Here is a 24,748-nt window from a genome sequence, read left to right on the forward strand (position 1 = left end):
GACTCCTTCAAGAAACATCTGTGTTTGATGATCTACTGACTCCTTCAAGAAACATCTGTGTTTGATGATCTACTGACTCCTTCAAGAAACATCTGTGTTTGATGATCTACTGACTCCTTCAAGAAACATCTGTGTTTGATGATCTACTGACTCCTTCAAGAAACATCTGAAGACACTTTTATTTGTGATTTTCTGAGACTCCTGTGTTTGTCTTATTGATCTTTTAAAGTATATATTTTAACTGTGTATTGTTTTTGATTGTTAAAGCACTTCATGACCCTGGTCTAGAAAGATCTTTACAAATAACTATTACTTACCCACTTAAATACTTAAAAAGTAAGGAGACCATTAAAAGGAAGTATTTCTACAAAAGGGAATTTATTTTTCTAATGAATGAGAAAAAAAGGTAATAATGTCTCTCGTTCTACTCAGACTCAAACTAGCATTAGCATTAGCATTAGCATTAGCATTATTAAAGGTAGATAATATAGGAATTTTAGGTCATGACTGAAGATTTTAATGTTGATACAAATAATGAAATTGAATCTTTTCTTTTTATTAAAGGAGAAGAAAGTTAAATTATTACACTCGGGACAGGAACACTCTCGTGGCAGCGTAACTTGAGAAGTAAAGAAGAAGAAGACATAAATGAGAGAAAGTAAAGTCAAAGCTAAGAAATATAAAACTCTCAGGCGGATACAATAAGTGCCACAGTCGTGTTGGTCGGAGTAAATGAAGAAGCTTCTCGTTCGAAGGCACGTCGTGATGAAGATTCACCTCATGATGATCGTTTCAAATAAATAGGGAAACGCAGTCGAATCCCAGACAAGCAGGTGAAAAAATAAATTACTGTATCACGTGAGGTCGGACTATAAGTGACATATTCTTCTTTTTATAAATATCAAGACGGAAAAATACGTGTAACCTCCGAGTGACGCGTTTCTAGAAACTTAAAAAAAGAAGTGAAATGATAATTTAAGAATTAATCTGCAGCAGGAGGAGAAGCTGGTCTGCACTCGTTCATCCATCTTTTCTTCATGAGCATCACGTCCATCAATCCTTTACAACAAGAATTGTTTCATGTCTTCCACCGGAGCTCCAGCAGGGGGCGCCCTGGTTAGAAGCTGGGCTCGAGGTGCTTGAGGTGGCAGGAGTGGCAGAGCAGGCGCCCCTTGAGGGGGTAACACCGGTGACCCTCCTCGTCGTTCAGCTCCATCTGACAGTCCTGAGGAAACACCAGGAGTTGATGGTTTCTGACGGAGGAACAGCTTTATGTTGGACTCACCTCGCAGTGATAACAGTCCACGTGATAGTCTTTGTCCATCGACACGACACGCACGGTCTCGTCAGAGCCCTGCAAATATATATCAATACATATATGATTATAATAATAATAATATGTTTTATTTATAATTCACTTTACATTTTTCACAAATCTCAAAGTGATTTTCTTAAGAATTTAATTCAGTATTTAAGTATATATTATATATTTGTTTTTTTTTCATAAAAAATAATGATTATTATAATTTAATTTAATCATTTGTTTCATCAATTAAGTTACTTAATTCAATTCAATTAATCTCAATCTAAAACAATGTATATAGATCATTTTTTTCAAATTTTTAATTGAGTTATATTTTAAACAACATAAATAAATAATGTCTTATAAATTAATTAACTAATTGTCTTATTAATGTAGAATTTCTTTAATTAACAATTCATTATTTAACCATTTAATTAAGTTGTATTTGGGCAATTTTATAACGATTTCTTTCAAACAAATAAAGGATTTATTTCAGTCATCTATAAGTAATTAAATAATTATTTGATTTAGCAGGTTTAAAACAATTTATTCCAGTCATTTCGCAATATTTGAATTTATTATTCTTTTATAAAATCTAATTAAATAATGTCTGAAAAAGTTATTAGAAATATTTTTAAATAATTTAATTTAGCTTTTATTCAATTGATTCTCTAACAATTTATTTATTAAGTCATATTTTGGTAATAAAAAAGACTGATTAAAAAAACTTTCTATTATTTATTTCTATCTTTTTTTTAAACAATTTATTTAAGTAGTTCCTTAATAATATAATTTAATAATTTATTAACAATTTAACCAAGTAATGTCTAAGTATTTTAATTTAGTAATATTTTAAATAATGCAATCAAGTAATTTCTTTATGATGTAATTTATTATAAATGTTTTCATTTGAAATTAAACAGCATTAATAGTTTTAATTTAAAGTACAAATGTGTCTCACCTCCGAGGGCAGGATGGGTTGACTACACGCTGCACACTTTGGGGCCAAAACCCTGTAAAGATACACAACCATGAATACACACAAACACACACCGTGGTCTCACAATCAGAGTGTAGCATCAGCACTAAACACACATTCCACACGCGGTGACTCACATTTAGACATTTGACACTCTTTGATTTCTCCCTCATTTGAAACCAGCCTTAGATAAATACTCTCAAACTGAGCTCCATTATGTCAAAACACACACACACACACACACACACACACACACACACACACACATGGTGGACACCTGGTCTGTATGAACGTCTGCAGACGCTGAGATGTTGTTGCTGTGAGTTCAGCTGCTGCACTAAAGTCTTGTCGACATGTTTGAGACGAGAGTGAAACGATCACGAGCTCCTGGTGTCGACGTTTGATGTGGATTTGATTCTTTATTATTCAATAACTAACAATAACTTAAATCAGAAAAAAGTTGAATAAATGTATCAAAAGAAAAGTTGCTTGAAAATTAAAAATATATATATATTTTTCTTAAAATAGCGTTTTTATAGAAGTGTCTTTTCTTTAATTAAACATAAACGATTTTAATGATTTTTTTTATATAGAAAATGTTTCTTTTTTTATTTATTTTAGTTTTTATTTGATTGCATCGATTTTCTATTTGATTGAAGCAACTTTTACTTTATAAAAAACTTTTAATTGTATAAATCTTTGTATGGTTTGTTTTTTTCTTGAAGAAACCTTTTTGATTAAAACATATTTTTTGTATTTTATGAACTTTTTGTCTAATTGAAGCAAGTTTTTAATAGAAAATATATTTTTTATTTAAGTTTTCTTTGGTTAAAAAAAGCATTTTTCCATTTAAAAAAAGTTGTTTTTATCATCAACCATCAAACCCTTTTTAGAAGAAAATACATTTCGATTATATAAACTTTTGGATAGATTTTGTCTTGAATTGAAGACGTTTCAATTTTTCAAACAAATTTTTAATTGAAAATATTTTCCATTTTAATAACTTTTTTAAATTAATATTATTTTTTATTGAATCAACTTTTCTTTAATTAAAACAATTTTCATTTGAAGTTACCGTTTTTAAATTAAAAATATATTTAGGATTATATCAACATCTGGATATTTTTTATTAAAATAACTATTTTTTATTCAAAAAGTATATTTTTAATTGACTAATAAAAGAACAAAGATGAGTTTGATTGACTCGGGGTGTGATATAAAAGTCACCAGTAGGGGCAGCGATGATAAAAATGTCCTCAATGTGTGTTCACTGGATCATATTCACTCCTCACTCCTCCGTGAGGGCGTCGACCTCTGACCTCCCTTCACTTCTGACCTCCCTTCATCTCAAGTGTCTGCACGTGTGCAGAAACACATGCGTGTGCGACTGGCCTGTGATAGTCTTTGACGCAGTAGATCTTGTTCTCGGTGTCCACGGTGAAGGGAACGCCGTCCAGACTCTCGTTGCAGACGACGCAGCGGAAGCAGCCGGGGTGGTAGGACTTCCCGAGAGCCTGCAGGATCTGGAGGTGTGGAGGAGGAACAAGAACCACGTCAAGAACCAGAGCAGAAGCATGATATTTATATTTCTTTCATGATTTATATTTCAAATCCAGCTAGATCCAGGCGGTGACTGAGGACGAGAGGATACAGTGACTACAACAGTGAATACTACAAATATATCCTTGTTCCTACAATGCTTCACAGTTGTCCTCGTATCGTAATACGTATAGACACATTCTTGCCTAGGGATTCTGACAATGACTGAGGACGAGAGGATACAGTGACTCCAGCAGCTTTTAAAGCTGATGTTTGGACATATTTTGGTTTAAAAACAAATGAAATCAGTTACGACTTTGTCAAGAGTCATGTGGTCTGTAAATACTACAACACCAGAGTCAAGTACTCGACTTTACTACACATATATACTTGTTACTACACTATCACAAAGGTAGAGTCAAGTACTGGACAATACTACACATATATACTTGTTACTACACTATCACAACACCAGAGTCAAGTACTGGACAATACTACACATATATACTTGTTACTACACTATCACAACACCAGAGTCAAGTACTGGACAATACTACACATATATACTTGTTACTACAGTATCACAAACCAGAGTCAAGTACTTGACAATAATACACATATATACTTGTTACTACAGTATCACAACAGCAGAGTCAAGTACTGGACAATACTACGCATATATACTTGTTACTACACTATCACAACACCAGAGTCAAGTACTTGACAATACTACACATATATACTTGTTACTACAGTATCACAAACCAGAGTCAAGTACTTGACAATAATACACATATATACTTGTTACTACAGTATCACAACAGCAGAGTCAAGTACTGGACAATACTACACATATATACTTGTTACTAAACTATCACAACACCAGAGTCAAGTACTTGACAATACTACACATATATACTTGTTACTACAGTATCACAAACCAGAGTCAAGTACTTGACAATAATACACATATATACTTGTTACTACACTATCACAACAGCAGAGTCAAGTACTGGACAATACTACACATATATACTTGTTACTACACTATCACAACACCAGAGTCAAGTACTGGACAATACTACACATATATACTTGTTACTACAGGGTCACTTTATATTGTATCGTTGACCCTGTATCGTGATACGTATCGTATCAAAAGATTCTTTAAAAAACACACTCTTGGTAGCAAAACCTTTAAATAAATTAGAAAATAAACTGAAATTACTTATAGTAATAAAAAGTGAATTTAAATCTGATTTGATATTGTACATTTTTTAAAGAATTCCTTTTTTTTTAATTAATTTAATTTTAAAAGTGTCTACATTGAAATGTTGAATTTGTCTTGATTGAATCAATTACTTAATTAAGGTAAATTGAATTTTTGTTAAACATAGAGTTTGATATTGTAATTCCAATCGTTTGGTAAATTCTATATTTTGAATGAATTTTTAGCCTTTTAAATTCAATAAAAAAACAGTGGCATTATTATAAAAAATATTTACGTATTGAATTTCAAACAAAATGATAAAAATGTTGAATTTATTTTTAGATTTATTGGAATTAAAAATATAAATTACTAAAAACTATATAAACTGTTAGTTTAAATAAAACACAAATTTTCAAACTTGAATTCAATCCAGTCGTCAAATTGAATCTTTCAATATTGAGATACTATGAGCGTTAAAAATAAATAAACATCCAACGTTTAAAATGTTCACATTAAAGTTTCAAACAAACGGTAAAAACGTTGTGTCACCAAAACACAACTTCCTGTGAGGAAACCAACATAAACTCACCATGTCCATGATCAAGTGTCCACACGCGTTGCATTTATCTGCAGACTGCTGGAAACCTGAGTACTAGAGGATACAGAGAGAAGGTCATGATGTTTATCACTTGATGATGTCACACTGACAATCTTGTTCCTGCTGGAGTTTCTAAAAAAGTCTTGAATCTTTATGAAATTCTCGGGTGTTTTGATGAAAACTTTGGATTAAATGCTGTAAACCTGGTCAAAAGGTCACAAGGTCAACTCCCTTAAATGTTATTGGCCCGAAATGTGACCTCCTGACCTTCACATCTTCAACTTTCTCTACCACATGTTCGTCGTCTACACTTTGCACTGGAATCTACCACAAAAAAACTATTAAAAAAAAATTCTAGTTGATTGTAAAAGTTTATCTGAATTGATGAGGAACCACCATCTGGATCCATGGATCTTTTGAAGGATTTCTAACACTGTTCCCTGAATGCTTTGCTCAAACGCGTCTAAGAAACGCTGTCACCATTTTAATTTGTAATTGATCGTTGTATTTAACGTGCTTAAAAAAGTATTTGAATATACAAATAAAACAGATATAAAGAGATAATATCGCAGTCGATCTGGCAATGGCGCAAAAGAGGTTTCACGACATTGCAGTTACACTTCCCTGACACCGGTGGAGCTAGAGATATTCCTGCTTTAAGAAATGAAATGGAAGACTCACCAGGAAGTCTTCTTCACAGAACACCTTCCCTCCGACGTAGTAGAAAGCTTTTCCTCTGAGCTTCCGACCTTCAGGACACAAATTGTGAAACTTCGTGTTAAGAGTGAAATTTTCGTAGACACACACTTTGGGAATACAACGTAATTCTTTACAACTAGAGGTGTGTGTTGTCAAGAGTCCAGTACTTGACAACACAATATATCGTTACACTGTAGTAACAAGGATATGTTTGTATCACGGTCGTCACGATACTGAAATTTTCAACTCGATACTAGTTCTTCAGATAAATATTCCATACTCCATATACATTTTTATACCACAAGGATAAAACCCCATAAATGTAAAATAAATAATTTAATAAACAAGAAAAAAAAAACAGAAGTTAATAGTTAACAGAACCACACGTTAACTATGTATAATGAAAAAAAAAATGTTAATACTGCAACAATGACATTTTTGAAAAATTTGCATTATATCCTTGACTTGACTTGACCTATGACTTTGGTGTAAATATCATTATACAATATACACAACGATACAATATATAGTGATACTGTAGTAACAAGTATATATGTGTAGTATTGTCCAGTACTTGACTCTGGTGTTGTGATAGTGTAGTAACAAGTATATATGTGTAGTATTGTCCAGTACTTGACTCTGGTGTTGTGATAGTGTAATAACAAGTATATATGTGTAGTATTGTCCAGTACTTGACTCTGGTGTTGTGATAGTGTAGTAACAAGTATATATGTGTAGTATTGTCCAGTACTTGACTCTGGTGTTGTAGTATTTACAGACTACATGACTCTTGACAAAGTCGTAACTGCTTTCATTTGTTTTTAAACCAAAATATGTCCAAACATCAGCTTTAAAAGCTGCTGGAGTCACTGTATCCTCTCGTCCTCAGTCATCCATGGATATTTTCTCACATCTCTACCAACAACCCCAGCATGAGACCCTGAATTGATTCAAAGAAGCAACATCTGGATTAACCATGAGTAAAAAAGCTAGTGTTTGGACTCGTCCAGAATGACCCGTCCCTTCACACCTCCTCGTTCTTCTTCTGACCGCAAGCTTCCATGAATCCACGACAACACAGACGCGGTTCTTCCCCCAGAATCCTCGGCTGTCGGTAGCCATCCTCGCTCAGGTCCCACAGGAAGAGGGAACATTCCTCGCATTTTCTCAGCGAGGGAGGTGGAGTGGGGGGTCGTGGGGGGGTCGTGGGTGGAGAGAGAGAACAGTAGTCGTCTTTATCTTCCGAGCTTCATCCCTCGTTTACTCTGGTGCTCGTAGAAGGAGCAGCTTCACCGGAGAAACTTGTGTTGACGCTTCATGACGGACTCTTGAAATATACACTCGTCTCCTGCTCGTGCTGAACCAGTGACAAGTGTTTGATTTAACAGTGAGTTAAAAAATCATGTTTCTCACCCCAGAATGTAAGATTCAAATGTATTTATATCATATTTTAGCCACGACAACTGTTGTAGTGCATTATGGGATTTTATTGATTGATGCCGATGCTTCTTTGTAAACATGTATAAAAATCTATCCATCCATCTATCTTTCCATCCATCCATCCATCCATCCATCCATCCATCCATCCATCCATCCATCCATCCATCCATCAATCCATTCATCCATCCATCCATCTATCCATATATCCATCTATCTTTCTATCCATCTATTTTTCTATATATCATCTATCTTTCCATCCATCCATCCATCCATCCATCCATCCATCCATCCATCCATCCATCCATCCATCCATTTGTCCATCTATCCATCATCCATCCATCTTTCCATCCATCCATTTATCCATTTATCATCCATCCATCCATCCATCCATCCATCCATCCATCCATCCATTGGGGCGACATAGCTCAGATGGTAGAGTGGTTGCCTGCAGTCCAAAAGGTTGCAGGTTCAATCCCAGCTCCAGACAAGCTTGTGTCGTTGTGTCCCTGAGCAAGACACTTCACCCTGATTGCTCCTGAGGGCAGATTTGGCGCCGTGTGGTGCAGCCTACTCCCATCAGTATGTGTGAATGGCTGTCAAAGCGCTTTGTGACCCTGGTCTAGAAAGGCGCTATATAAATAGAGATTATTATTATTATTATTATCAATCCATTCATCCATCCATCCATCTATCCATCTATCTTTCTATCCATCTATTTTTCTATATATCATCCATCCATCCATCCATCCGTCCATCCGTCCATCCGTCCATCCGTCCATCCGTCCATCCGTCCATCCGTCCATCCATCCATCTATCCATCCATCCATCTATCCATCCATCCATCCATCCATCTATCCATCTATCCATCTATCCATCTATCCATCTATCTATCCATCTATCCGTATATCTTTCTATATATCATCCATTCATCCATCCATCCATCTATCCATCTATCCGTATATCTTTCTATATATCATCCATTCATCCATCCATCTTTCCATCTATCCATCCATCCATCTTTTAATTTTCTTATCTTTAAACTCACATTTCTCTCATCCTTAAAACTCTTCACTGGCTGATGTTTCTTTCAGGATCAACTTCTGGTTCTTACTTTCTAATTGTTTGAGTGCTTTGTGACCCTGGTCTAAAAAAGCGCTCTACAAATATTACTTCTTTAAAAATACACCTCAAAAACACATTTGAAATCCAAGCCTTTGAGGAATTCTTCTTGTACAAAAATAGGGTCTGAGCTCCCGCCAGGCTCCAGACCAGGATCCATTAAGGCCCGGTTCACCTCATCACGTAACCGGAGCCGCAGTGATTTCCTGCTCCTGCTACAGATATTTTTATACTTTGTAAAATCCTCCCGACTCCAGTGTCTGGGGGCGAGAACACATTTCCGAGCCGCACCTGGAACATTGGGCCGAGGCCCTGAGATCCAGCCGCCAGATGTCCAGCATACCTCCGCGCTCGGAACCAATCGCAGCCCGGCTGTGGTTTCTTCAGAACCTTCGGACGCATCTGATGTTTTGACGGCAAAAAATTGAAGCAAAAAGCTGCAGCTGCATCTGGAACGCGGGTCGACTCGTGCGGGTCAGAGGTTCTCTTTTTAGAATAGATTCTCATTTAGATGCTTTAGAGTCCAGGAATCTGAAGAATCTGAGCCGATCCACATCTGTAGCCGGTGCTGATCCTTTCATATTCACTCTTGAACAAACACACCAGGAAGTGGTTTTCCTGACTCCGCCACGATGGACGGAATTTCCCTTTTTTCGTTTCCGCCGCACGCCGAGATAATGGACAATAATAAACATAAGCTCTGACTCTTTATTGACAATCTGTCTCTGACACGAACAATTCAATTATCGTTAATCCTTCCAAGGTTTGTCACATCAAGTCTTTACACTCATGTGACCAACAACACGTCTGCAGCAGAACCAGAACCACTGGAGTAGAACCAGCACATGGTTCGACTTGTTAGTTCAACATTTGCTCCGATAATAAATAATTAACTGCTCTTCACCTGCACAAGTTTTTTTTTAAATACCTTAAATTAAGAATTTCTTTATAAAAAGTTTGATGTTTTTTTGTAATTTAATTGGAAAATCCAAATTTTTTCCTTTTTTTTTTACACGTAGAGTTTGATGTTTTTATTCTGACGTTTTCTCTTAATTTTTTCATTCATATTTGTTTAAATTCGATGTAAAAATGTTGGTGTAATACTGCCAGCAGACAGTACCAAAGTACTGAGCTACTAGATTGAACTGTCGTCTCTTGTGGTACTTGAATAATAAAGTGAAAAATATTTAATTTTGAAAAATTAATGAATTATTGGAAAAAAGGTCAAACTCTATGCTTATAAAAAATAGACAATCATTTTGAAAAGTTTTTTTTTATTATCATTATTATTAAATTATTAAAAAGCAAAAACAAATAAACGTGATTGAAATCAATTATTCCAAAAAATTATATAATACAAAAACATTACAATAAAAAAAATATTACAACTTTCAACTTTTTTAAAACATTTAAATTAAAAAATAAATTGAAATGTAAAGAGCCATGAAATAATTAAATTCAAAATTGAAAAATATTCATTTTCAAAAAATGCAATTATTGAATAAAACCAAATGTAACCTTCCAATATATAAATTATTGAATTAAATTAAAAGAGAACAATTCAATAATTAAAATATCTGGGTTTATTAATTTTCCCTTTAAATTCGATATTTTACCATAAGACATATTTTGGTGTTTTTTAAAGTAGATTGATTATGTGTTTTAACAGTGGTATTTTGTGAATATTGTTGTTATTTGTTAGTTGAATGAGTGTTAAAGACCCTCAGCACTAGTTAAAGACTAACATATTTAATTATTTCAATCACTTTAGTTAAGGTTCGTCACCATTTTCTCTCAAAACAAAGTGAGATTCAAACCCGTGACGTGACTTGAGGTCACGGCACCATCCGAGCGTGTCATGTGTGTTTGACGTATATAGTGTGTATAGTGTGGGATATAGTGTGTATAGTGTGTGACGGAGCATCAATAGCCGTCCTGTCCACCAGCTGTACCACCGTCCAGCCGCCCCCCCCCCTCCTCCCAGCATGCATTCCTGTCCGGATCAGATGCTTCTCCTGAGGTCGCTCAACAGGAACGATCCCAGGACCTTCACATGGACATGACAAGTATGTGGCGAGTAAACGCCAACAATCCTCGACGGCTTTGATCTGCACCGAAGATCAGAGGAAGAAAATATCCAGAAAATATTGCAATATTGTTTCCATGAGAACAAATTGATATTCAACAGCAGTGAACTGATTTTTTTCTTCTTAATTTGAAATTATACTTTACTTTAATCATATTTCTTGTGTAGTATTTATTTCAATATACTGTGTATAAAAAAAATTTAATTGCAAATGTTCACAGCATTTGTTCATTTTTGGACCAAAGGAACAATGAAATGACTGAGGACAAGAGGATACAGTGACAGTGTTTGGACATATTTTGATATTTAAACCAGAGTCATGTACTCACACTCAGACACTACTACAAGTTAGGGGTGTCAAAACTATAGAAACTCCAAAAAGGATATAATACTCATTTTTCAAAACTGTTTCTATTCGCACAACATTCTTTTTTCCACTATTATATTCTCAAGTATCATTATCGAGATGAAAATGTTGGTATAGTGACTACCCTACTAAAAACATGTACTTGATTCCACAGTATCACGATATAGCGTATCGTTGCCTCCTGTATCATGATAAGTATAGTACCACCAAATACCATACAATTCAGACTTCTATAATCTAGTGTTTGGAAGTTTTAGACTAGTACAGAAAAACTGTTGCAGTCCACATAACAAGATTTGGCCCCTGGGATGACTGAGGACGAGAGGATACAGTGATTCCAGCAGCTTTTAAAGCTGATGATTGGACATATTTTGGTTTGAAAACAATTGAAAGCAGTTACGACTTCGTAAAATGATTAGATATTACATTTCCAAAGAGCATGCAAATAGTCGCAATGCTTGTTCATTTTTGTGTTGCAATTAAACTTCCGCTCCTAAAGGAAAACCGCGCGAGGTCCCGGCAATGACTGAGGACGAGAGGATACAGTGACTCCAGCAGCTTTTAAAGTTGATGTTTGGACATATTTTGGTTTGAAAACAAATGAAAGCAGTTACGACTTCGTCAAGAGTCATGTGGTCTGTAAATACTACAACACCAGAGTCAAGTACTGGACAATACTACACATATATACTTGTTACTACACTATCACAACACCAGAGTCAAGAACTGGACAATACTACACATATATACTTGTTACTAAAGTATCACAACACCAGAGTCAAGTACTGAACAATACTACACATATATACTTGTTACTACACTATAACAACACCAGAGTCAAGTACTGGACAATACTACACATATATCCTTGTTACTACACTATCACAACACCAGAGTCAAGAACTGGACAATACTACACATATATACTTGTTACTAAAGTATCACAACACCAGAGTCAAGTACTGGACAATACTACACATATATACTTGTTACTACAATATCACAACACCAGAGTCAAGTACTGGACAATACTACACATATATCCTTGTTACTACACTATCACAACACCAGAGTCAAGTACTGGACAATACTACACATATATACTTGTTACTACAGTATCACAACACCAGAGTCAAGTACTGGGCAATACTACACATATATCCTTGTTACTACAGTATCATAACACCAGAGTCAAGTAATGGACAATACTACACATATATCATTGTTACTACACTATCACAACACCAGAGTCAAGTACTGGGCAATACTACACATATATCATTGATACTACAGTATCACAACACCAGAGTCAAGTACTGGACAATACTACACATATATACTTGTTACTACACTATCACAACACCAGAGTCAAGTACTGGACAATACTACACATATATACTTGTTACTACAGTATCATAACACCAGAGTCAAGTACTGGACAATACTACACATATATACTTGTTACTACACTATCACAACACCAGAGTCAAGTACTGGGCAATACTACACATATATCATTGTTACTACAGTATCATAACACCAGAGTCAAGTACTGGGCAATACTACACATATATCATTGTTACTACAGTATCACAACACCAGAGTCAAGTACTGGACAATACTACACATATAAACTTGTCACTACAGTAACACGATATATCATGTCTTTGATCCTGTGTCGTGATATTATTGTATGAACAGATTCTTCTATACAATGACTTCTTTGTAACTACAGCGGCTCCTCAAACGCTCTGGTCGTGTGAGCATCAGTGAACGACACGCCCAGAAACCAAACACCAGAAATAAAGGACAGTAATCTTCAAGTAATTGAGTGTTTAGCTGCAGGAAAACTGAACAGGAAGTTATGACTTCATTCATAAAACAGCTTCGCTGGCATTTGGGCTCAAATCCCATCATTAAAAAAACTACTTAAAACCAATGATATGAGAGAAGAAACGTTTTTTTCTCTTTATCCTACAAACCTTTCTTTACGTAATTATATATCATTTCTGTTATTATGTCATTTTCTTTCCATTAAAAAAATTATATTTATATAATTTTTTTGTTGCAGGGGTTACGCCTCTACTTTGTAAAAGTACTATTTTATACAAATAAAAATAAATAACTAGAAAGAATGAGTATAAAAAATACATATGCTGTATATTCTTTTAGTTCAACATTATCAGATGAAACCTCAACGATTTACATTTAATTGTTCTCAATAACAATATGAAAATAAAATATGGCTTAACTTTAATAAATAATGTTTTATTTGATTGACTGATTATTTTTTTGTATAGTTCTTTATTATGAAATACATTATAAATGTGTTTAAAAAAGATATCTATATTCTTTATGTATTTATTTATATAAATATTAAAAACGTATCTATTGTAAAAAATTAATTATAGACCTGTTTTTTTTTTAAGTAAGTAATTCTTTATCTATTTATTTATATAAATACTTTAAAGTCATTTATTGGGAAATAAGTGATAAACGTTTAAAAAAGGAAATTATTCTTTATGTATTTATTTATACAAATATTTAGGTCATTTATTGTAAAATAAATTATAGACGTGTTTAAAAAAATAAATAAAGTAATTCTTTATGTATTTATTCATACAAATATTTTAAAGTTATTTATTGTAAAATAAATTATAAACGTTTTAAAAAATAAATAAATAAAGTAATTCTTTATGTATTTATTTAAACAAATATTTAAGTTATTTATCGTGAAATAAATTATAAACATGTTTAATAAAAAAAAGAAGTAATTATTCATGTATTATTCATACAAATATTTAAGTTATTTTATTGTGAAAAAAGTTATAAAAGTGTTTGAAAAAAAAGAAGAAGTAATTATTCATGTATTTATTTATACAAATATTTCAAAGTTTTTAATTATGAAATAAATAATAAAAAATGTTTAAAAAAAAAAGTATTTATGTATTTATTTATACAAATATTTTAAAGCTTTTAATTATGAAATAAATAATAGAAATGCTTTAAAAAAAAAGTCTTTATGTATTTATAAAAATACTAAAGTAATTTACTGTGTAATAAATATGTAGTAACATTGATCACAACACAGTGAAACTTACTGCAGGCGCTGCAGGTGAAGCAGCTGTCGTGGTACAAGCTTCCCATGGCTTGACAGGCTTGACTGGCTCCGAACACGGCTTTGTTGCACTTCACGCACATGCCTGGACCAGAGGAAGAGAATTAGCAACATTTATAAATGTTTATTTGAGAATTTAATACATTTCTTTGAAAAATAAAATTCAATCATTTCTAGAGGACTTCAAGGTTGTTTTTTTACATTCGAGTTTAATATTATAATTACAATATTTAAAATAATTATTTTATTCGAAGCCCTTTTAAATTCAATATAAAATGTTGGTATAATGTTGTCACCAGACAATAGCAATAGAGCTACTTGATCAAACTTTCAGCCAATCAGGCGACAAGCATATGATCATGTGACGACGTAGAAGCACCGGTGACTCTATTTTACTATAACATGTTTATATATGTTCATATTATTATATTAAATTTAAATGAACACAAATTAAAACATTTGGAATTTAGAAAAAACATTTTGGAATTATTGTAATTAGAAAATCAAACTCTAGGCTAAAAAAAACATGATATATTATTTTTTTTTAAATGAATGATCAAAAATGAATTCAAACTTTTAATAAAGAAATTATTGAATTCAATTATTTAAAGAAATAATAAATGTTTAAAATCAATTAATAAATAAAATAACAATTTTTACATTTAATTGTTAACCTTTGTGATATCTCAGGGTCAAAGTGACCAGAAGGCTCGAGAACAAATGTTTTTGTGGTATCCCTTGTGTTATCTTAGAATCATAGTGACCTGATGGCCTGGAAACAAATGTGTTTGTGGTATCCCTTGCGTTGTCTCTGGGTTAAAGTGACCAGAAAGCTCGAGAACAAATGTGTTTGTGGTATGCCTTGTGTTATCTCAGGGTCAATATGAACGACCACTGCATATGTATTTATAGAAGCCAGGGAGGTTATAAACGTATAAAACACTGTTTGAATATCAAGCTGGTGTTTGATACTATTCGTGTAAAGTCTAAACTACCAAACCCTAGCAAACAACAAGTGACTCGGATCAGATCCATCTTTGCTTCCAAAGGTCACGGATCTGCTGAGCAACTGTTTCACTGACAATATTTGACTTGGACTAAAGTGCGAGGAATTGAAGCCGCGACAGCGAAGCGTGTCGACTGACTCACACAGAAGCAGATGTGATCCGCTCATGAAACGGAAAGATATTTGGAACACATGACGGCGGAGCTTTTCGCACTCGCAGTCACATGAGGGCATTCTGGGTAAACGACCTTTGGCTCCCTGCCATGAATAATAGACCTGAGGAACTCAAAAACTTTTATCGAATATGGAAAATCTTTCTTAATGAACTACTTTATGTGGTTGTTTGACTTTTCTCATGAACAACAATTCAATAAATATGTGAGCATTAGCCTAATTAGCATTAGCATTAGCTAATTGGTGACCAATTATCCGCCCGGGTCGTCCGACAGTCTCGTAAAAAAAGAAAGTCATAGAAAAACTCCAGCTCGCTGTGAGTCAGTCGGTGTGTACTTGTGGTTATTTGTGAGGTTTTTTAATAGAAAATCTCCCGGGTAACAGAAGAAGAAAAAAGTCACCTCGAGCCTCACAAAGAAACCTCTGTTTGTCCGTCTACACATCCCCAGAGTCAGATGTTGTCGTTACGTAACGCAACTGTTGCGCCGCGAGGCTTCTCCCTGATGCCACGACCGAGGGGCACCGAGGGGCCCCGGACGGCTGGAAAAAAGATTTAGAGATAATCGAGGGATATTATTAGGACGCTGAGGAATTCTGTTGTTGCGTGAGGTGAGTGAAGACAACACGGTACAATAGATCGACCGCTGTACTATATTAATACCATAATTGGCCTTTATTTGGGGGATTCTTTTTGGGGGGAGTCGTTTGCTTCTCCAGGGGAGGAAAAGAAAATCGGCGTTGCAGACTTTACTACTACTTAGAGTCGACTCTACTAGTACTTAGAGTCGGCAACAGTATCAGGATATATCGTGTCCTTGCCTCCTGTATCGTGATACGTATCGTACCACCAAATACCGTACAATACACTCTTATATAATCTAGTGTTGGGAAAATCTGGAATAGTACAGAACAGCTGTTGCAGTCCACTTAACATGACTTAGGAAGATATGACTGAGGACGAGAGGATACAGTGACTCCAGCAGCTTTTAAAGCTGATGTTTGGACATATTTTGGTTTGAAAACAAATGAAAGCAGTTACGACTTCGTCAAGAGTCTTGTGGTCTGTAAATTCTGGGTATGACTGAGGACGAGAGGATACAGTGACTCCAGCAGTTTTTAAAGCTGACGTTTGGACATATTTTGGTTTGAAAACAAATGAAAGCAGTTACGACTTTGTCAAGAGTCATGTGGTCTGTAAATACTACAACACCAGAGTCAAGTACTTGATCAGTACTACAAAGATCCCCAAGATGACTGAGGACGAGAGGATACAGTGACTCCATCAGCTTTTAAAGCTGACGTTTGGACATATTTTGGTTCGAAAACAAATGAAAGCAGTTACGACTTTGTCAAGAGTCATGTGGTCTGTAAATACTACAACACCAGAGTCAAGTACTGGACAATACTACACATATATCCTTGTTACTGCAGTATCACTATATTTCGTGGCATTGACCCTGTATCGTGATATGTATTGTATCAACAGGAAATGTCCATTTTCTTTTCCTTTATTTTCTTAATCGGCTGTTTAGTCGTTTGTTTTTCTCTCCTCATATATATCGTGTATAGTCTGACTCGTGCTCGGGAGTTTTCAGAAAAAAGTCTTTAAAAGCTAATTTACTTACACGTACCACAAGCCCGACCCAACCCAAGAAGTGGCAGAACAAATGAAATCCAGGCAGAAGCCACAGGCGTTATTAATAGACTGGCAGGGATCAGCCTGGGAACAGAACCCGGTCGTCCACTGAGAGACCAGCTGAGCCAGATGTGATCATGTCTTGAATAAAAAAAACATTTGAATGAAAGAGTTCTTATCTGGGACGGGTTTGATCAGAACCATGAGACCAGCAGTGAATCATGGGCTTGTTTTCACTCAGCGAACCTCCGTCTTCTTGGAGGAGGAACCTCTGGACGGACCAGAGACCAGGAGGGTTTAAAGTCGTGTATTATTGGACACGCTTTGGTCAGAGCTGAAGTTGGGTAACCAGAGCTTTGATCCTCACTATTCTGGTTCTAAGAAGGGACACCAGTAAAGTAACTATATTGCTTAGAGGTGTCTTTGTAAATATTACTATGTATTATTGTTACTTCAAAACAACACAATAAGACACATTTTCATTTACTTCATGAAGCATAAACAACAAAAATTCCAATGCATTTTTTAATGGTTCACTTTCCGAAAAACAGCCCATCCTGGCATCAACATGGTTCTTGATGATCCAGTAGGGGTTTAAGAAAGTATCGATACATTTAAATATCACAATACTTTTTAATAATCTTAATAATGAAACCTTTGTATTGTCTTGGTTTTTGAAATTCAAAAAACATTTTTTTATCGTCACTAAAGTAAATATTTACAGCGTTGGTTCATTTTTGTGTTGCAATTAAACTTCCATCCTGCGAGATCGTGTCGGTGACTGAGGACGAGAGGATACAGTGACTCCAGCAGCTTTTAAAGCTGTTTTTTGGACATATTTTGGTTTGAAAACAAATGAAAGCAGTTACGACTTCATCAAGTGGTCTGTAAATACTACAACACCAGAGTCAAGTACTGGACAATACTACACATATATTCTTGTTACTACACTATCACAACACCAGAGTCAAGAACTGGACAATACTACACATATATTCTTGTTACTACACTATCACAACACCAGAGTCAAGTACTCAACAATACTACACATATATACTTGACGCTTGCAATACGTTACGTTGTATCGTTGTATATATTGTATAATGATATTTACAACAGAGTACTCGGACAATAGTACAAGTTAGGGTTGTCAAAATTATTGTAACTCTTTTATTGATACTGTCATCGTTGATGTTTCTTTTCACACGTTTTTTTTATCATAAATACTTAAATTGTGGTTCTGGTAATTGTTACATGTTGTAACTGGAAATATTTATATGGAAAATTATATGGAGTGTGGAATATTTTCTGAAGAATCAGTATTGAGTTGAGAATGTTAGTATCGGGACAACCCCTACTACAAAGATATACTTGTTACTACACTGTAACGATATATCGTATCGTTGACCCTGTATCGTGATACGTATCTAATCACTAGATTCTTGAAAATACACACAACTATAATCTAGTGTTGGTGTAATTTGAACAAGTATCGAACAGTCTACTTAAAATTAGTTGGGGCGGACCAGATTTTGGCCCCGGGATGACTGAGGACAAGAGGATACAGTGACTCCAGCAGCTTTTAAAGCTGATGTTTGGACATATTTTGGTTTGAAAACAAACTAAAGTAGTTACGACTTTGTCAAGAGTCATGTGGTCTGTAAATACTACAACAACAGAGTCAAGTACTTGAAAATACTACACATATATACTTGTTACTACAGTATCACTATATATAGTATCGCCAGATTCTTGCCAATACATGAGGGAATTATATTTTTGCAATTCTCTGTTAAGGCCAAAGAGAGGGGGAGTAGAGGTAACAATTAAAAAAATATATAAACACAAAACACAAACACAAAAGATGAACTCTATAAAAAACACAAACACAAAAGATTAACTCTATAAAAAAAACACAAACACAAAAGATGAACTCTATAAAAAACACAAACACAAAAGATGAACTCTATAAAAAACACTAACACAAAAGATGAACTCTGTAAAAAACACAAACACAAAAGATTAACTCTATAAAAAACACAAACACAAAAGATGAACTCTATAAAAAACACAAACACAAAAGATGAACTCTATAAAAAACACATCCCTGTTTTTTCTTCTTCTTCACAGACAAAGAAAGATCCATGAACTTGTGTCGGTCGAGTCGTCCTTTCAGTCGCACCACAGGCCTCGCTTTCTATCTACTGACTTCATTTTTTAAATTCTTCTGTCTCGTTCTCAAGACGTCCCCCCCAGGACCCCCAGGACCCCCCTCTCTATATATGTATGTCTGACTTTACTTACGGACCTGATCCGAGAACCAGAACCACAAACATCATCATGAATGTGATGCTTGTGTTGAAGCCAAACACGCCTTCATGTCTGATGAGTCTATACACTGATGTGTGTGTTTGTGTGTGTGTGTGTGTGTGTGTGTGTGTGTGTGTGTGTGTGTGTGTGTGTGTGTGTGTGTGTGTGTGTGTGTGTGTGGGCGACGGAAGAAAACGTGTGGATGAAAAAATGTAATGTATTGAGTCGCCGCCCACACACACACACACACACACACACACACACACACACACACACACACACACTAGACTACACTCTGAGGTTCCATTAAATAACTCCCGACAGTGTCAGGACGGGACCACGAGCGTCTGCAGTCGTGACGATCCGGAGGTCGTGGGTGGAAGTGATGATGGAAGTGATGAAGGAAGTGATGAAGCACGTGTTCTTGAAAACATGCTGCGTGAGATTCTTTTCATTTCATGAATGGACGTCAGTCAGAGACGCCGACGGAACGAATCAATGGACGATAACAAAGTACATTCATAATGTTGTGCTGAGTCATCGTTGTTGTTGTTGTTGTTGACACTCACGGTGCACAAACTATACTGTGGTCAGTGTTGGATAAAGTTACCAAGGTTAGCCGGTTTAAAAACGAGGAAGTATTTTTACAGTATATTTGAAAATATTTGTTGTTTTTCTTTGGTGTCCTTAAAATAAAGGGGGTGAGAAAACATCAATTCACCCAAATATCGCAATTGTTTCCCCGCGATACTGTGTGTACTGTATACTGAAAATAGTTCGATATTAAATGTCCAAAGAACATGCAAATAGTCACGATGTTTGTTCATTTTTGTGTTGCAATTAAACTTCCGCTCCTTAAGGAAAAATGAAACCCCGCAAGATCATGTTGATGACTGAGGACGAGAGGATACAGTGAGTCCAGACGGTTTTAAAGCTGATGTTTGGATGTATTTTGGTTTAAAAACAAAGAAAAGCAGTTACAACTTTTTTAGTGTCCTGAAAATAAAGGGGGTGAGAAAACATCAATATATTTAAATATCGCAATTTTTTTCCCCACAATACTGTGTGTACTGTATACTGAAAATGATTACATATTAAATTTCCAGAGAACATGCAAATAGTCACGATGTTTGTTCATTTTTGTGTTGCAGTTGAACTTCCGGTCCTAAAGGAAAAATGAAACCCCCCCAGATCATGGCCATGACTGAGGACGAGAGGATACAGTGAGGTCCAGACGCTTTTAAAGCTGATGTTTGGACATATTTTGGTTTGAAAACAAAGGAAAGCAGTTACGACTTTTTTGGTTTCCTGAAAATATAAATTCACTTAAATATCGCAATTCCCCCCCCCCCCCCCGCGATACTTTATAGATATTCAACAAAACTGTATTGTTTGTTTATTTTATTGCAATTGTTCATTTTTGCTGTTGTTATTACATTTCTGGTCGCTAGATGGCAGCAGTCATTACGTGCTCCGCAGCAATGACTGAGGACAAGGGGATACAGTCGATACCATATCAATATTCAACAGAAATGTATCGTTTAAAAATACAATCTTAATAATAACAACTACTGTTATTGTTTTATTGTCTTAGTTTTTGACATTCAAATAATATGTTACATTATAGTTTTATTATACGTCACTAAAGGGTGTATAACACTTTATTTAAATCTACAATAAACATGCGAATGGTGTGACAATGACTAAGGACGAGAGGATACAGTGAGTCCAGCAGCTTATTTTTGAGTGTCCCTTATCGGGAATACCTCGTACATCACTAATACTTCATTTACTGACACTGGTTTATTTAAGACCTCGTATTGATCCGTGTGATTTCTCAAGGATCAATCAAAGTGGTGGACATTGGATCAGAGAAACATAAAACTGTAGTTTTTACGAAACATACTCATGACTTTAAATATTAAGTTGTTGTTTATTTAACTTTTGGCTAATGCAAATATTTGTCTAACCTTTATTTCCACACAAGCCTCCCTTTCATCTGTGCCGTGGCAGTAAGACTTTTAAATAACACCACAGTGGCTCCTCAGTCCTAGTACCACACCCACGAAAACAACATCAATTGGACGAAAAACTAATCGTCAAAAATTATTAAAAATGTCTTTTAAATGAGAGAAATGCATTAATCCATTTTAATCACAGTTCTACAGTCATAACATGTCAATAAAACCCGGTGAAATAAATATTAAAGTAAGCTCACAGGTCTGAAAAATACTATCAATATTCTCTTTTGCTTCATATCACTATTTATTTTTATCTAAGTTATTTTATGGTTTATATTTCAATAAAGTTTGTGAAAAGTAAAAATCATTAGATATTACATTTCCAAAGATCACGATGTTTGTTCATTTTTGTCTTTCAATTAAACTTCGGGCCCTAAAGGAAAAATGAAACACCCCGAGATCATGGCAATGACTGAGGACGAGAGGATACAGTTGTGACCAGCAGGTTTTAGAGCTGATTATTGGAAATATTTTGGTTTGAAAACAAATGAAAGCAGTTACAACTGAGGACGAGAGGATACAGTGATCCCAGCAGATTTTAAAGCTGATGTTTGCACATATTTTGGTTTGAAAACAAATGAAAGCAGTTACGACTTCCTCAAGAGTCATGTGGTCTGTAAATACTACAACACCAGAGTCAAGTACTGGACAATACTACACATATATACTTGTTACTGCAGTATCACAACACCAGAGTCAAGTACTGGACAATACTACACATATATACTTGTTACTACACTATCACAACACCAGAGTCAAGTACTGGACAATCCTACACATGTATACCTGTTACTACACTATCACAACACCAGAGTGTAGTACTGGACAATACTACACATATATACTTGTTATTACAGTATAACTGTATATCATATCGTTTACCCTGTAACGTGATACGTATCATATCACTAGATTCTTTACAATAAACATCGTAGTAGTGATACAATAAAAAATAAACAGTGATCCCAGCAATGACTGAGGACGAGAGGATACAGTGACTCAAGCAGCTTTTGAAGCTGATGTTTGGACATATTTTGGTTTGAAAACAAATGAAAGCAGTTACGACTTCATCAAGAGTCATGTGGTCTGTAAATACTACAACACCAGAGTCAAGTACTGGACAATACTACACATATGTACTTGTTACTACACTATCACAACACCAGAGTCAAGTACTGGACAATACTACACATATATACTTGTTACTACACTATCACAACACCAATATATTAAAGAATACATTTGATTTATAATACAATTTGAAAACTCATCTTGGCAAGAAGACACTTAGCTAGTTGTGTAGTTGTAGTGAGTATCTTACCAAAGTAGTCGGTCTTAGGTACACCATCCATGTCTTTCCCGAGTCTCTTAGTAAGAGCTTCCAGCTTGACCTCTGCTGTCGAAGGACTCTGGTCCAAGGTCAACGACGGACAGACATCTGTGGACGACGGCGAGTCCACCTTGACGGCGTGTCCCACACTGGTCATGTGGTTCACGGTGGAGTTCTGGGGTACACTCCCCGAGTTGAAGACCGTGAACATGCCCTGGACCTTCTGCTGGGACGTCTCAGAAGGAGCCGGGATCGGAGAGGACGGACCGTTCTGGTTCGGTCTCGGGGACGCCCTGGACTGGGGGTCCCCGAGGAAGGCGCTGAGGGGCAACGTGGGAAGGGTCTCGGACTTCCCGGAGCCGGAGGACTCCCCGGACCACCTCTTGGCGGCGGTCTGAGACGGAAGGCTGTTGGTGGGCGACGTGGACTGGCTCTGGGGCAGAGATGAGGAACTGCACAGGGACCCGGATGACGAGGGGGAACTCTGGTTCTCCCTGGAGGGGGTCCAGGCCGGCGCCGGCGGGTGACGTGCGGGGGCGCTGTTGAACTGGTAGGACTGGGGCTCGTAGTTGAACTGGGTCTTCTGTGGGTCCAAAGGGGGCGCCGGGCCGGACATCATGGGGGGCTTCGCAGCGGGTTCCCCGGGGAGCCGGGCGCTGTTGAGGGGGGGTCTGTCTCTGGTGTGACCCCCGTTCATCTTGATGGCCTGGGTGGTCTTGGCCATCTCCTCCTGGTGCTTCTGGAGGTGGATCTTGGTCATTTTGGAGGCGAAAACTTTACGGGTCTCCTCGAAGTCCGGGTTGTTCCCGGCATCCCTGCGGGTCCGGAACAGACCGTCCCGGGAGGCTTCGTACATGTTCAGGTCCTCGATGAACTTACTCGCCTCGAGACCCAGATCCTCGTACTTATCCATCTTTCAGACCAACAAGAACTTCTCCTCGTGAAGACTTTGGACCAGAAGCACAAACTTCTAAAAAACTCCTCCGTGATCAAGAAGTTTCTCTGGAGAAAAAAAAAGTTCCTCCAGACTCGGTCCAGTCCAGCTCTGCTCGGAACAAACCGCCGACTGTCTGGTTCTAAGTGTGAGCAGATCCCAGATCAGATATCCTGACGACCCGCGCTCTCCCCCCTTTTCTCCTCCTCCTCCTTTTCTCCTCCTTTTCTCCTCCTCCTCCTCGTTCACTCGCTACTTTATCTCCCGCGCAGACACGAACACTCGGGACAAGATTCCCGCTGATAATCCGGAGAAAAGAACCGGGTTAAAAAAAGAAAAACCGAGCCAGTCCCGGGTGAGGAGGACTGAGTAACGTGGCCGCCTGGAGTCCGTTAAAGCCGGGAACACTAGTTTTAAAGGGCCAGTGACTCATTTAATAGTTCACCCACAAAAAGTTTATTTGGGGGAAAAAAAGTGGAATAAAAAAAGATGCTTTTAAAATTAGTTAAAGTGCAAATTTTATATAATATAATATTAGAAATATGATGAACTTATTATGAACAATTCAAATAGGATCAGAAAGCTTTTATTGCCAGTGTTGTAAACATAACACTCGATTTTTCTTTGTGGTGTTAACATAAAATAAAAAATAAATATTGATAAATATATAAATAATGAATACAATAAAATACATGTAATGTATTCAATAGCTATAAGATAGGATACGTCTATAAACTGCTATCTTAGCAACTTATCTTACCCAACATAATTCCATATGCTACTAGCTTAGCTACTTAGCTTACTTTAGAAAAACTTGATGCTACCTGCTTAGCTACTAGCCTAGCAACTTATCTTACCTAATCTAATTCTATATGCTAT

The 24,748-nt window shown here is 36.1% G+C and overlaps 1 protein-coding gene across 1 annotated transcript; it reads right to left on the reverse strand.

The window, feature by feature from the left end:
• Positions 1-473: 473 nt before the first annotated feature.
• Positions 474-24,233, reverse strand: limd1a (LIM domains containing 1a). Its single transcript, XM_087812551.1, has 8 exons — positions 22,927-24,233; positions 14,442-14,543; positions 6,311-6,378; positions 5,621-5,683; positions 3,675-3,805; positions 2,265-2,316; positions 1,286-1,354; positions 474-1,225 (listed from the first exon to the last, which is right to left on the reverse strand). The coding sequence occupies exons 1-8, from the start codon at positions 23,846-23,848 to the stop codon at positions 1,118-1,120; spliced, it is 1,515 nt and encodes a 504-aa protein (XP_087668677.1). The 5' UTR covers positions 23,849-24,233; the 3' UTR covers positions 474-1,117.
• Between the last annotated feature and the right edge of the window lie 515 nt (positions 24,234-24,748).

Source organism: Callionymus lyra, chromosome 17 (assembly GCF_982586985.1).
Source record: "Callionymus lyra chromosome 17, fCalLyr1.hap1.1, whole genome shotgun sequence".
NCBI lineage: Eukaryota > Metazoa > Chordata > Actinopteri > Syngnathiformes > Callionymidae > Callionymus > Callionymus lyra.

What these genes read in the sequence shown, in the direction of transcription:
- limd1a (XM_087812551.1), bottom strand. Translation starts at nt 23,848, where the DNA reads ATGGATAAGTACGAGGATCTGGGTCTCGAGGCGAGTAAGTTCATCGAG. An exon ending in CTTCACCTGCAGCGCCTGCA is followed by an intron (nt 6,379 to 14,441) that starts GTAAGTTTCACT and finishes TGTGTCCTGAAG; the next exon opens with GTCGGAAGCTCAGAGGAAAA. An exon ending in AACCCATCCTGCCCTCGGAG is followed by an intron (nt 1,355 to 2,264) that starts GTGAGACACATT and finishes ATATATTTGCAG; the next exon opens with GGCTCTGACGAGACCGTGCG.